The following is a 14,661-nucleotide window of genomic DNA, read 5'->3' as shown; positions in this document are numbered from 1 at the left end:
GAACACAGTGGTCAGGGGACCGCTGGGAGGTGCACAACCTGACCTGTTCCAGGTTTGCAAGGCTCCCTTTGATCAATGGCTGTCTGATGCTTTAAAGTGTTCTCACACCTCCTCCCCAAAAGGAAACACATTAGAAAGTCATGTGGCCTGTCACCTGTGGAAGTGTAAGTCTGGGATTCGGCTGCTGATCCAGTGTCCAGGATACGTCTGAGATGTCACTGGATCCCTGTCAGCTCAGGTACAGAAATGTGTAGTGGGCATCCCTGGTTGTCTTTGCTGCGTGTCTCTGTATCTTTTTATGTGTTTCTGTCAGTTTCGTTTCCCTGTGTCTTAGGGTTTCCATTGCTGTGAAGAGAGACCATGACCATGGCAACTCTAGAAAGGAAAACATTTAATTGAGATGGCAGTGTACAGTTCAGAGGTTCAGTCCATTACCATCATGGCGGGGAGCATGGCAGTGCACAGGCAGACATGGTGCTGGCTTCATCTTGATCAGAAGGCAATAGGAAGTGTACTGAGGCACTAGGCTATTGTGGACTATTCCTTTACACTGTGTAAAGATATGCCACTGTGATTGGCTTAATAAAAAGCTAAACAGCCAATAGCTATGCAGAATTTGGGGGGCAGAGAGAAGACTTGGAAGAAGGGGTTGCCAGCCGGACAAAGAAGGGGCAAGACATGCAGAAGAACCGCTAAATGCCACGCACGAGTCATGTGGCAACATGTAGATGAATAGAAAGGGTTAATTTAAGTTGTAAGAGCTTGTGGGACAAGCCTAAGCTATCAACCAAGCTTTTGTAATTAATAAAAAGTCTCCATGTCATGATCTGGGAGTTAGCAGGTGGAACAGAGAAAGACTCGCCACACTGGGCATGGTTTGGGCATATGCAACACCTCAAAGCCCACCCCACGGTGGCACAGTTCCTGCTCAAGGTCCCTGTGTGGAGCTGGGGAGGAGTCAGGCCTCTCACCCAGGGCCCCTGGCATCTGAGCCAAATGAGGACAAGGACAGGAAATGGTTTCCCAGGTGAACACCCCTCTGGTCTACCCCATGCCTACTCTAAGCAGCCGCCACAGAAAAGGAGAAGTTCCCCTGGGCTGAGACCAAAGAAAGAAAGAAAGTTCCACTCCTTTCTTTTTTTTGAACCAATTCACCCCCTCCCTTTTTTAAAAAAACCAATGGTCCATATAATTTAAAAAAAAAAAAAAAACTCAAAACCCATCATTCTCTAAAAAAAAAAAAAAAAAAAAAGTAGAAAACCTGCCCTTAGGCTTGGAATGGGAAATCCCTGCCAGACCATGCAGCCTGGACAGACAGACTCTATCTTCTCTCCAACACTGACCAAGAAGACTCTAACAATGTTTGCTTGATTCCCTTTGGTACCCAGTCAGCCCCAGATATTAGAAAAAAATTAGAAAATTTTAAAGGTATAAATAGGTCCCAGTTGCTGGAAGTGGTTCAGCGGGTGTTTAACCACAGAGAATGGATTGGGATGAGATTTCTTAACATAAACTGAAAACCACCCTCACCTTCTCTGATGATGAGATGCAGTTAGACTTACCCTACAGAATTGTAGTGTCTTACCCTTTGTCAGAAGAAACTAATCCCAGAAGTGTCCCAACACCAAGTTCCTATAATCGTTCAACTAACCAGTCCCGCTACCTCTCTCCAGATTAAACAACACCCAGTGACCCTGGAAATAACAGGGGAAATTGCCGGTTTGGAGAGACGGGCATCCTGGCCATGCCAGTCACCCTGGACACCTCTCCTGCCCATGAAGATGCTTGGGAACTCATTCTCATGGGTCTGACTCTTCCAGAAAAACGGATGTACACTGCCTTGGATCTGAAAGATGCATTTTTAGTCTCCCAATGGCAGAGGTGGCTCAACCATCTTTGCTTTTAGATGGACACACGCAGCTGGGGGGCTACAGTGGGCAGTTGGGGGGCTACAGTGGGCAGTTGGGGGGCTACAGTGGGCAATTACATGGATCAGGTGGCCCCAGGATTTAAAGATAATGTCTTTAGCCTTAGTATACAGGCTTCATGTCCGTCCATCAGAGGTTTTCTGGGGTTATAAAAGGGCCATTGACCACTGAGAGACCACTGCAAGAGTTACAGACCCTGGGCTACAGAATGGTGGCTAAGAAAGTCCAGTTTTGTAAAAGCTACCTATGTTGCTTACAAGCTGAGGGGAGACAAAAGGAGCCTGCCTCACAGTGGGGTTGCTGCTATCCTTCAAAGCCCCCTCCAAAGAGTAAGAGACAGGTTCCAGAGTTCCAGGGTACAGTGGGCATTGCTGCCCCTGGACTCCAGACTTTGTGGAAATATCAAGAACACCACACACCAGCACAAAGCGAGGAGGGGCACTAAGTCCCAAACCTGGACTGACACCCAACAAAAGGCACTTGGGTCTTTAAAAAAAAAAACACCTCTGACTTCAGGCTCAGCCCTAAAACTTCCAGATATCTCAATTTTTTCATCTGTTTTTCCATGAAACAAAAGATGAAATGAATTTTAATACAAACTTTGGGGCTGTGGAAATGCCCTGAGACATACCTGTCCAAACACTTGGACCCTGTAGCAGTAGGATGGCCCACCCATCTTAGAGCTATGGGGGTTACTGCTAGTTTAATGAAGAAGAAAGAAAGAAAGAAAGAAAGAAAGAAAGAAAGAAAGAAAGAAAGAAAGAAAGAAAGGAAGGAAGGAAGGAAGGAAGGAAGGAAGGAAGGNGAAAGAAAGAAAGAAAGAAAGAAAGGAAGGAAGGAAGGAAGGAAGGAAGGAAGGAAGGAAGGAAGGAAGGAAGGAAGGAAGAAAGAAAGAAAGAAAGAAAGAAAGAAAGAAAGAAAGAAAGAAAGAAAGAAAGAAAGAAACTCTGGGTCAAGCTCCTATACTCTCAGCACCCCACAATAAGGTTAGGGCTCTCCTTCAGGAACACAAGTGCTGGCTGGCTAACACCTATGTGTGTCAGTACCAGGCCCTATTCTAGCCTCGAGACCAGTTTGAGAAACCCGCTGTCGTCAATCCTGCTGCATTCTTGCCTGCTGATGACCCACAAGTACTCACCCATGACTGTCATGAGACAATAAAAAGGAAGACAGGTACATGGGAACAGCAGCAGTTACTTTATCCAAAACAATTTGGGTCCAAGCCAGGTACCTCATCAGCCCAGAGAGCAGAGCTGATTGGTCTGACTCAGGCTCTCAGATGGGGAAAGGGAAGTCCACCGCCATAGATACATACAGTGAGTATGCTTTTACTACCATGCATGTCCATGGATGATAGGCATGAAGAGGGCTTCTCACTGCTGCTCCCAGGGGACTTGTAAAAAGTCTTGGCTTCATTGAGGCTATTTGGCTTCTCCTACAAATTGCTGTCCTCCACTGCCAGGCTGATGACCTGACTGGTCAACATATGGCTCTAAGACCAGTGGGGCCTATTGATGTTCTGATGATACACCACAACCCAGTGCTGCCTGAGACTCATGGTAAAGAAGAAATGGACAGCTCAACCCCACAGGCTGATGGAGGACCCCAGAGGGAAAGATAATTCTCCCAGAAACAGCTGGCAGGACTCTGGTAACTGACCTTCCCCAGGCTGCTCATCTGGGGTCCATACAACTTTCTGAATTGCTCAGATCAAGGTGTGTTATATATTGACTGAACAACATAGTGTAGGATGTTGCAGCCAGATGCCAGGTTTGTGCTCAAGTGAATCCAAAACAGAGAGCCCTTACCTAAGGAGGGGTCCAAATGAGTGACCAAGACCCTGTCAAACTCTGGGAAACTGGCTTAACCAATATCCAACCTGTTGGGAGAGGATAAAAGTACTTGCTAGTTCTTATGCTAGTTCTTATAGATTGCTTTTCAGGGTGGGCAGAAGCATTTGAACAGACGAACTAGTCAAATAGTAGCTAAATAGCTCCTCCAGGAACTTGTTGCCTGATTTGGCCTTCTCCTAGCAATGAGATCCAACAGTGGCCTAGCTTTTACAACCAAAACCTCTCAAGCTTTAGATGTAGATTGAAAACTTCATTGTGCATATAGACCCCAGAGTTCTGGCCAGGTAAAAAGAATAAACAGGACGTTAAAAGAAACTCCAACAAAACTCTCCTTAGAGTCCAGCAAAGGAAAGATAGACCTCCTTCCTTTGCTGCAAAGGGGGAGGGATTTACATGGCTAAGCAATTATGTTTGGAAGACCTCCCCCACTGCTCCCCAGGCTCAGAGACCAGCAGCTTAGACTTCTCTAAGCATTCCTTTCCCAGTCATTATAGGCCCTCCAGTTCTCCATGCAGACTGTTCAGTGGAATGTCCAAGAGGCCGGCTGACCTCTGAGTCCACCACCAGGTTCCCCTTGTTCGAGTTCTGGGTCAAGCAAGTGGCCAAGTGGGCACTGAAGCTCATCTGGAGGGACTTCACAAGGTCATTCTCTCCACTCCTGTGGCAGAAAGGTGGCTGCCATTCCGCCATGGATCCACCTCACCTAGGTCAAGAAAATGGAAGCCACAGATACTGCTGCCAAATAGATTGTCTTTGAACTGTAGACCCAATGAAATTAAGGTTTCATTGGGCCCTGGGCCATTCTATTCCCTAACCCTCTACCTCCCCCTGAGTCTTTTTTTTTTACACTATTGGTGTGAATGCAGAATCTTGAGCCCACCCCCCAGCCCTCAGGCCTGGACTGGAAACTGAGAAAGACAGATACAGGGAACATATTAGCTAATGTGGCTACAGACCAGTAACCCATATTTTATCTTGACTTTTACTTACTGGTGTATACTTTAAATGCTGGGTTCTATTTTAAAAAAAGGAAAGGTGTGGGAGTTTATCTTTTGAGATAAGAATACAGAGTTTACATATGCATGTCCTGCAGCCAGGCACTCTAGTTGTCAAAAATAAGAGAATTTCCATTGCAAAAATTGTGGTGATAAAAGAGAGGCTTCCTAAAACACATGGATGAGTGTATAGAAAGAAAGTGCCCTGCCCCCCACCCCCAGAAATGCACAGTAGGAAAATGTAAGCCAGTAGCTTAAACTTAAAATAGCATACAGTTAAATCCGGAAATTCCTTAAAAAATAGTCTAGCTTTGGGAAACTGGGGAAACTTAGGGAATCAGACTCTATGCCACAGGAAGGGACCCTGGGGATAGAGCTAACCATTCCCAGGCAGAGATTGGCCACGTGCTGGTTATGCTTAGTCACCCAGCCACTATACTACATACAGATAGGAACTAACCAGACTGTCAGCCCATTGACTGACAAAACTCACTGTAATGGGGGCAGCCCAATTTAGTGATCGAGGACGAATATGGGGATGAGATTATTTTATATCCAAACTTTAGCATAGGCACGTCCTCTCATTCTGACACCTGCTATTCTGACTTATGGGTTAATTCATCTGGACAACAGCGATTTCACCGAGCACCTTAGACCGCTTGGTGGGCATGCACTCATGGTTTGACTAAATGTGCATTTCCTGATGCTTTCCAAACTAAGTAGGCAGGTTGGTCAGGACCTAGAGGTATTAAAACAGCAGTTAGATTCCCCTGCAGGAATGATTCTACAAAATTGAAAAGACGGACTTCTCACAAAATAATCTGCCTTTGGGGAAAAAGCTTTTGTTTATATGCTAACTGATCAGGAGTAATTAAAAATCTTGCAATGATTAGGAGAGAGAGAGAGAGAGAGAGAGAGAGAGAGAGAGAGAGAGAGAGATCCTATAATTAATACAAATCTCTTTTCTTTTGGTTCTCCTGGCTATCAGCCCTGACTGTGCCTTTAATTCATTCTGATTGGATTAAGGGTATGTTCCTGAATTTTAAACTGTATGTTGAATTATGTATCAGTTCAGTAAAAGTAGTGCTCCTAAGACCAACCACACCTCTTCAGGGCAGGATGAGTCCAAGATTTGACTCATCCACTAAGACCAGAAGGGAATGGAACTGACTCCATGATGGAGGTGCTGTGAAACCCAGCATGTAGACACCACCACCTGAAAAACCTAAAACAAAGGTCTAGTCTATCAAAATCTATAGTTCTGGGGAAGTCTCTAAACGTATTGACTTTGCTTTTTGGCTTCTCTAGTTCTGCTTCTGGCTAACCGTTCTCGTTAACTGAAGTGTGTTGACCCAGGACATGGTTTTTGTGCTTAAAATCTCACCCTGAGAAAGGTTCGTGACTACACTGGGATCCCGGACACCCAGTGTAGTTGTTGGCCAGCTAATAAAGACTTTCTATTGGCTTACACCCATGTACAAGCCATCTTCTCTGGTGAATGCCCCCAACAACGCTAATCTTTGTTTTAAAAGGATTTTCCTTGGCGTTGGAGAGACTGCTCAGCTACTAAGAGCACTTGCTGTTCTTGCAGAAAACCCCAGCTTGATTCCCAGCAGCGATGTGGAGTGACTCCCATTGCTTACATTTAAGCTCCCAGTGATCCGATACTCTCTTCTGATTTCTGTGGACTCTGAAACACACACGAATACACTTAAGTAAAAAGGAAAAGAAATCTGTTTTAAATTAAAAAGGAATTTTTGCTGTCAGAAAAATTTTTCATTGATTCAACCAGGAGGACAGAAGGTAAAAGTGATCCCAGCACTCAGGAGGCTGAGGCAGGAGGGTTGCCTGAATTTGAAGCCAGTCTGGACTACGCAGCAACTACCAGAGCTAGCTAGGGCTAGCAAAACCCTGTCTCAAAACTAAAACAAATACAACAATGAGATCAAAAAGAAATTCGGGGGACTGGAGAGGTGACTCAGGGGTTAAGAGCATTAGTTGTTTTCAGAGGACTCGGGTGTAATTTCCAGCACCCATGTGGCACCTCACGGTCATTTCCAGGGGATTTATCATCCTCTTCTGGCCCCCACTGGTACCAGGCACACAGGAGATCACAGACATGCATGCAGGCTAAACACCCATACACATAAAATAATTTAAACAAGAAAAACCAACTTTAAAGGGGAATTCAGTTAGAATTCAATTCCTGAAAAGCCCAGGTCAGGAGCCTACATTGTACATCCCTGACCACCAGGCTGGGCAGTTTCTGCTGGTCCCTGCCCTCTCTTTCTCCTTCTCCTCCTCCTCCTCCTCCTCTTCCTCCTCCTCCTCCTTCTTCCTCTCTCTCTCTCTCTCTCTCTCTCTCTCTCTCTCTCTCTCTCTCTCTCTCTCTCTCTCTCTCTGCTTTCAGTTCCCACTGAGCCCTCAGGCCACTCCCCTGTCCCCAACCTCTTTCCTCTGCCCTTCCCAGCTCAAGGTGTTCTAGGGCCCCGCCCTTAAGGCTCATTCTTCCCTGGAGTGCGGATTAGAATTCAGTCCCACAGACACCTTGAGTCATCGTCCCCTGGGCCCATCCCCTGGGCCGGTTGAAGAGTGGGGGTGGGGGCTGGGGCTGGGTCTTCATGGAGCGGTGAAGCTCAATTAAGTGTCATTACCTGAAGAGAGTTTCTGCTGGATCAGAACCATGCCCTGCCCTGCCACATCTTCCTCATCCTCTTCCACCCCACACCACACGGAAATTGGAGGAGCTGAGGCTGAGGTATCAGGTGGGGCATCATGCGCGACAGGTGGACACTAGGAGAGCTGACCGGCAGATGGAAGGGCAGGCAGGCAGGTGAACAGGGAGACAGCAGAGGAGACAGAGAGACTGGCAAACAGGTGAGGAGGGATCAGATGAAGGCAGTGAGGGAGTGGCCTGGGGGAAAGGGGGCAGAAGAGGGGGCAGAGGTGGGAGCACGGACGGGGTGAGTTCAGATACCCCACCTTTCTTGGCAGACCTTGGACGCAGCCCACCATGAGGCTCAGCATCTTCTTGTTCCTGTGTATTGTGGGTGAGTTTTCTGAGCCAGGGCGGGGTGGGGAGTGGCGGGGAAAGAGCCGTGGCCGTTCCTTCCCTCATGGTAAAATCCTATGCATCCCCCACCCCAAACCTGGTACTGAGGATGGGGGAAGAAGCCAAGCCTGCTTCGGTGTCTCGCTGCATGGGTGGGTCTGTGGCACTGACCAGCTCTCTCTTCTTCATCTCCCATCTTCTTGTTTTTTTTTTGTTTTTCTGAAGCCTGTGACAGACCCCACACACACACACTGGCCTCAGCCTCCAGAGAGCTGAGGTGACAGGCATGCAGCCTCACACACACTCAGCGGCTGTCTCCTCTCCTCCTCCCACCCACAATCTTCATGTCTAACCCCATTTCTCTGGCCTACCCCTGACCTCAGGTCTCAGTCAGGCTGACAGCGTGAAGATCTTTAATGGTGCTGAGTGTGTGAAGAACTCACAGCCTTGGCAGGTGGGGCTGTTCCATGGCAAATACCTGCGCTGTGGTGGCGTCCTTGTGGATCGCAAGTGGGTCCTTACAGCTGCTCACTGCAGTGGCAAGTAAGCCTCCCCTTGGGGGAGCTCAGGGAGAGCAAAGCAGGGTACCAGAGGGAGAGTAGGTCTCCCTTGATGGTGTCAGGTGTCACAGGCTAGGAGGAGTCAGTCAGCTTTGGGTTAGAGGTGCAGAAGAACTTCCTGAAGTGGGCCTGGAGCTGCCAGGTGGGATGAGGTGTGCTGGGCATGGAGGACCTGGGATGGTGCCTCTGTTCCTCTCCCATTTCCTCCTCCTTTCCCATACAGCCTCGGGCATCTCCTGACCCCAGTTAGACTCAGGGTGTCACTAAACTTGAGTCACAAACTGTACCCCAAGAAGCCAAGTTCAGCCACCCTTACGTGAGAAGCCAATTAAAACAGACAAATTAACAATAGAAAAGAGATTTATTCATTGTGGCCCTATCAGGAAGAGGCAAATAGGTCAGTGACCCCTCCAGTCCATCTCAGGCTCCTGACGTGAGATTCGAGTGCTGATAGGGGCTAGCGATATGCAATCTAAGCCGTCCAAGCTGTGCTGGCCGCCATTGACCCATGGCTGTCCGGGCCTCAATCGTCAGGTGTCTGACAAGCGTGAAATCGGGAGACAAGTCGCCCTCTGGTTGGCACCTTTCCCCAGCATGAGATTCCTAAGGGGACATCCCCATTCCTTTGGGTCCATTATTCCACCACTCTGACAGAGACACTAAACAGCACCCTGAGCCATCTCCACAGATCCCAGATGATCCATTTTCTGGGTCTAGACTTTGCTGTGAAAGAGGAGCCGGGTGTCAAGGGACCAAGAGGCTCCATGCAGGACAGGTGTACCCCTTGCTCAGTCAGCAGCCCTGGTAACATTGCTGGAATGGGCTATGGGGACAAATATGGCAGCTGCCCCATGACCCCAGCTGTGAAAGAGCAGTGGAGAGAGACCATGAAGTAGAAGACTAACCCAACATGCATAGATGATGGGGTACAGAAACCTATGGCGAGAGAAAGATACAGACAGAGACAGGTAAGGGGTGGCCTATCTGCCACCCACTGACCAACTGCACCCTCAGGTACTTGGTGCGCCTTGGGGAGCACAGCCTCACCAGACTGGACTGGACAGAGCAGCTGAGGCTCACCACCTTCTCCATGACACACCCCGGCTACAAGGGTGTCCATCAGAACCACGAGCATGATCTTCGACTCCTGCGACTGGGCAGACCTGTCCGCCTGACCCATGCTGTCCGGCCCCTGGCCCTGCCCACTTCCTGTGCACCTATGGGGACCAAGTGTCATATTTCAGGATGGGGTATCACAAACAAGCCGTGGGGTAAGAGGGTCCTGAGGTTGGGGATAAGAAGTATAGGGTAAGAAGTCAAGTCGTTCACTTCAGAGCATGGCGATGGGGTTAAACACCAGGGGCAAGGGTCAAGGTAGGTGGGAGTCAGAAGCCAGGGGTCAGAGGTCAGAGTAATTGCCAGGGGTTATCAGGAGATCTGACCCATGGGCTTGGGTGTCAGAGGTCATAACAGAGCTGGTACCTGCTAGTCCTCTAATCCCAGGTCCTCTGGAGGCTACAGTAAGAGGGGAAAAAGTTCAAGGCCAGCCTCTTTTACAGAACAGGAGCCTGTCTCAAATTAAGATAACAGTGTCTGTAGATGTGACTCAGTGGTGGAACCCAGAGGACCTAGGTTCTGTCTCTACCAGGGATGGGAAGCTGAGGTCGCTGAATCACAGTCTGATCGGAATCTTTCTCTTGTCACATTAGGGAGTCATAGGGTCATAGGAATCTGGGGTCAAATGTCCTGAAATCAGAAGACTTTTTTTGTTGAGATGAAGTAAGCAAAAATTTGGAAGCTGTGGAACTGGGGTCAGAGGTTAATGTGTTCAGGAGGTGGAAGATATGAAGTGAGATTGGGATCAAGAAGTGATGAGGTCAAAGGACCAGGCCTCTGGCCTGGGGATAGGGTCACCACAGTTCTCTTTCATGAAACTGAGAATGTTTAGGATGGTAGTGAGGTTGGGTGGAGGCATAGTTTGGATCAAATGTCCTTGGGAAGAATGCAGCCTCAAGGTAGGGATCTCAGAGGGTCTACATCACCCATCTCTATCCCCAGACCCGTTCCCAGACCGGCTCCAATGCCTCGACCTCTCCATTGTCTCCAATGCCACATGCCAAGCCGTGTTCCCTGGAAGAGTGACAGAGAATATGGTATGTGCAGGTGGCGAAGCCGGGAAGGACGCCTGCCAGGTGAACCAACTCAGGGTGATGTTGACCACTGGGGACAGAAAGTAGGTGATGGAGAAAGGAAGGAAGGTGAACGGTTTGGGGGGTGGCTCAAGAGGGACACTGAGGCAGACTGGAGGCAGAGTACGGAGTTTTTAGTAGAGTTCTTAATGCCATAAACAGACAGAGAGACAACAACATGGCAGGGGCTCTGAGCACTGGAGACAGAGAGCATGATGGGACTCTGAGGAGGAACCAGAGTCCACATGGCAAACGAAGAGGGTGTTTGTTTTTTTTTGGTTTTTTTTTTTTGTTTTGTTTTTATCTTTTTTTGAGAGTGGGAAAGGTTTCACAGTAAGCCCCTACAGCCAGGCTCTCTGGTACCCAGGCAGGAGGCAGGGGAGGGCAGGGCAGCGGACGCGTGTATGGCCACCAATACTCACTTGGACTTCCAGGTGAGGGATCCTGGGACCTGGAACTCTGCTAGCCAGGGCCTAGAAGACAGTGTCTTTGTAGAATGCCTGTTGTTGTCTGTGAGAGGGAAAGAGGAGGCTTGAACAGCAGCTGGATTCTAACTTCACTCTACAGAAGTGTGGAAAAGTAGGCAAAGTCCCAGACACGGGCTATGGAAGAGATGGGACTAAAAAGGAGAGGAGACAGCCTAAAAGAGGAAGAGACAGGGGATAGGAGGGAGGATCCCAGAATGGAGGAGCAGGAGGCTGTAAAGAAGGAGGGCAAAACAGTCAGGCTGTGGCGAGCAGAGAACTAGCCAGGATGGGGTCTGTCAGGGCCCCTTTGCTGGCACCTCAAGGCTTTCTCCACACCATCAAGCAGCTGGGGTTACCCCATGTTTAAAGAGAGGGGGGTTGGGAAAAGAAGGTCACAAAACCAGCTGTGCCAGTGTGTGGCGCGACACGACATCCTTGGTCTTGAGCACCTCAGAGGAGGGCACTGTATCACAGTGCCCAGAGCCAACCACCCTCAGGGCACCTCAGAGGAGGCCACTGTATCATAGTGCCCAGAGACCAACCACCCTCAGGGCACCTCAGAGGAGGCCACTGTATCATAGCGCCCAGAGACCAACCACCCCCTTGGAGCACTCTATTCTCAAACTCTAGGCCGCCCCCCTTTTCTGGGGTTGGGCCTATTGGCCCCAGTGAGGTGGCATCTTCCTTTCTATTTGGCTAGCTGTTACAGTGTTCTTCCTGTGAACTATGCGTGCTCCCTTCTCCCAGGACGTGGCTTGGAGCCTCTTCTTGACGTAGCTGTCTCGCTTCTGTCTTCTAGGGTGACTCTGGAGGCCCCCTGGTGTGTAGAGGGGTTCTTCAAGGTCTGGTTTCCTGGGGATCTGTTGGGCCTTGTGGACAAAAAGGCATTCCAGGGGTCTATACCAAGGTCTGCAAATACGTGCCCTGGATCAGAAAGGTCATGAAGAACAATTAACAGAACCATGTGGTTCTGCCCAGGGGCCTCTGACACTCTGACACCCGTGTCTTCCCTCTCACCACTCCAAGTCCCACCCTCGTTGGTGTAGAGAGCCTTCTGAGAGCCCGATGGTGGAGCAAAGGCTGTGGAACCCTGGAATAAACATTATGCAATCGAGGGAAGGGGCTACACCTGTCTGTTTAATGTACCATTTAAGCCTGGAGGAAACCAGGAAGGGTGGGAGCTTTTGCTGGGCTTGGTTGCAGAGGTCTGTACTCTTGACTCTCAGGAGAAAGAGATGAAGAAGATAAGTTCAAGGTCATCCTGGAATACACAGTAAGTTTGAGGCCATTCTGGTTTTCATGAGACCCTGTCTCAAAAGCAAACAGGCCAGGCCTGGTGGTGGAGTCTTTAGTCCCCGCCCTTGGCAGGCAGCTTTCTGAGTTTGAGGCCAGCATGGTTTACAGAGTGAGCTCTAGGCCAGACAGAGCTACATAGTGAGAATCTGTTTCAAAAATCAAAGCTTTTGGTCTTAATTTTTAAATTATTATCTTCTTTATCTTACGGTTACGGGTATTTTTCTGCATGTATGTCTGTGCACCGTCTGTATGCCTGGTGCCCACTGAAGCCAGAAGACATTGGATCCCCCGGAACTGAAGTTACACACAGCTGTGAGTCACTGTGTGGTTGCTGGGAATCGAATCAAGATCCTTTAGGAAGAGTAGCCAGTGCTCTTAACCATGGAACCATTTCTCTAGCCCCAACTTCTAGCTTTCTAATGAACTGGATATAAATGACCAGCGTGGGGGTGGCATGTTAGCCTGACTGCACATCGAGAACGGAATGCCAGTCTGGCTCACTATGTCAGAGATGGTCCAGGCTGCCTCACTATGTCAGAGATGATGGTCCAGGCTGCCTCACTATGTCAGAGATGATGGTCCAGGCGGCCTCACTATGTCAGAGATGATGGTCCAGGCTGGCTCTGGGGACAAGACACCCCAGCTGAAGCAGCACAAGGCTGTGCCCGCCCATAGGTGCTGTCTCCACATTCTCTTCAGGAGGCAGAAACGAAGGCCTTGCTCAAAAATGCCAAAGAGGGGAGCTGCTGTGCTGATCGAAAAGCACAGGGGTGGCCTTTCCCAGCATCCTCTTGGCATTTGATCCCCCACTCCACCCCAAGGCAGGGCCGGCACCCCTATGCCACAGATTAGGGAGCTGAACTTCCCTGGGTGGGGCCGCCCGTCAACGTCACCTGGGTAGGAAGAGGCAGAGCCCGTAGGGTTTGAGGCCACGGTGGTTGGCTGCCGGCAGAACCTGGGCCTACTCCGCCTTGCCCCACATCTGGTTAGGGGAGAGAGGAGAGGAAGGCCCGGGAAAGAAAGATCTGAATGAAAACATAAGCTGGGAGAAGCGAGGCTTCAAACCTGGGGCTATCCGATGAGGAGGCCCAGGAGGCTGACGAGTGACTGGAGATTTTCTACAGTACCCAGTAAGTGCTGGAAGCCTGGGCAGTGGAGGCTGGGGAGAGGAGGGAAGGGTCAGTAGGGAATGGAGGCCCACACAGGAGCCCGGGGGGGGGGGCTGGCACACGTGCTGAGGTTTCTTCCTCCCTTCTTGAGCCATGGCTGTCACAGGCCCTGACCTGCCTCCCCCACCATCTGTCCTGCTCCTTCACCTGGCAAGCAGCCCCAACTCTGTGACGCCCCAGATTCCCCCCTTCTCTCTTTGGAAAGGACAAGGGAGGGCCCAAGGGAGGCCAAGGACCCCACTGGGCCCAGGCTGTGAGAAAGGAGAGGCCCGCAGGAGGAGAGGCAGAAATGGAGGCCTCGGAGAGGACACAGAGACAGGCAGACAGAGATCTAGAGAGGGATGGGACAGGACAAAGAGCTGAGACAAGAGGAGACAAGGATCCAAAGACATGCAGGGGCGAAAACCTAGTGGCAGAGAGACCAAAATCATACACAGTTTTATAGGAAAGGAGAGGGGGCAGGGAGGTTCTGAGACTTGGGAATTGCTGGAAAGGAGACGTGGCCACTGCGGAGAGATGGGCTTGGAGAGGTCATATCCTGTCTCCCAGACCCCAAGGCTGCCTTGGGAGGACACACACACACACACACACACACCTTCCCCAGGGCGATAAAGCAGGGCTAGGAGCCCAGTCATCCTGGGCCTGCCTAGGGCCAACCCCCTGCCTGCCTGCCTGTCTGCCTGCTGCTCAGACCCAAACTGCTGCAGCTGCCACCTCTGGCCTCTTTAGAGCCCTATCTCCAGAGCCCATGAGTGAGTCAGGAGGGAAGGGACGGTTCCCCCCACCCCCTGCCCAACCCATTCCAAGAGACTGCCATCCTAGAAGCTAGGCCTCTTCTGTCCCAGCATGCATTTCCACCTCTGGTCTGTCCTTGGAGGATGAGACCACTCTCTGCATCTCTCTGTATCTCTCACCATCAAACTGCTGCCCCCAAACTCCATGACCTCTGTCCCCAATTTAGGTGGCCGAGTCCTGCCCTTCTCTCCCACCCCCGCCAGCCAGGGCAGCCATAGGCACTGGCTGTCACTTAGCCAACTCCACCCAGCCCTGTCCAGCTGTCCTTCACAGGGGTTCGGCAAGGTGGAGAGAGGGACTTCACCAGTAGCAGAAAGACCCCACAGGCCCCTAGCACTGCTGTTGGGATTACCAAAA

At 50.1% G+C, this 14,661-nt stretch overlaps 2 protein-coding genes across 5 annotated transcripts in view; both read left to right on the top strand.

Annotated features, from left to right (window-relative positions):
- The first annotated feature begins 7,301 nt into the window (after positions 1 to 7,301).
- Positions 7,302 to 12,159, top strand: Klk12 (kallikrein related peptidase 12). Of its 2 annotated transcripts, none has more exons than XM_050121473.1 (6): positions 7,302 to 7,653; positions 7,771 to 7,826; positions 8,212 to 8,371; positions 9,403 to 9,659; positions 10,447 to 10,541; positions 11,844 to 12,159. In XM_050121473.1, exons 2-6 carry the CDS (start codon positions 7,790 to 7,792, stop codon positions 11,997 to 11,999), a joined length of 705 nt encoding a protein of 234 aa, XP_049977430.1. In that variant the 5' UTR covers positions 7,302 to 7,653; positions 7,771 to 7,789; the 3' UTR covers positions 12,000 to 12,159. The 2 variants fall into 2 exon arrangements, with proteins under 2 accessions (XP_049977430.1, XP_049977429.1); XM_050121472.1 differs by having other exon boundaries at positions 10,447 to 10,580.
- Klk11 (kallikrein related peptidase 11) overlaps positions 10,576 to 14,661 on the top strand; it is a 20,709-nt gene continuing 16,623 nt past the window's right edge. For 2 of the 3 annotated variants that reach the window (XM_050121466.1, XM_050121464.1), the window contains exon 1: positions 12,300 to 13,470. In XM_050121466.1, coding sequence (XP_049977423.1) covers positions 13,419 to 13,470 — 52 coding nt within the window. In that variant the 5' untranslated portion in view covers positions 12,300 to 13,418. Of the gene's footprint in view, positions 10,622 to 12,299; positions 13,471 to 14,661 lie in introns of those variants that run through there. The other variant, XM_050121469.1, reaches the window with a different exon arrangement.

This window comes from Alexandromys fortis, unplaced genomic scaffold (assembly GCF_014885135.2).
Source record: "Alexandromys fortis isolate MF-2015 unplaced genomic scaffold, M_Fortis_MF-2015_v1.1 scaffold_161, whole genome shotgun sequence".
NCBI classification, from domain to species: Eukaryota; Metazoa; Chordata; class Mammalia; order Rodentia; family Cricetidae; genus Alexandromys; species Alexandromys fortis.
This window is presented reverse-complemented; position numbering and strand designations above follow the sequence as displayed.

Coding starts and splice junctions, on each gene's coding strand:
- Klk12 (XM_050121472.1), top strand. CDS start 7,790: ATGAGGCTCAGCATCTTCTTGTTCCTGTGTATTGTGG. Junction 7,827..8,211: donor CTTGTTCCTGTGTATTGTGG/GTGAGTTTTCTG, acceptor CCCTGACCTCAG/GTCTCAGTCAGGCTGACAGC. Junction 9,660..10,446: donor TATCACAAACAAGCCGTGGG/GTAAGAGGGTCC, acceptor CTCTATCCCCAG/ACCCGTTCCCAGACCGGCTC.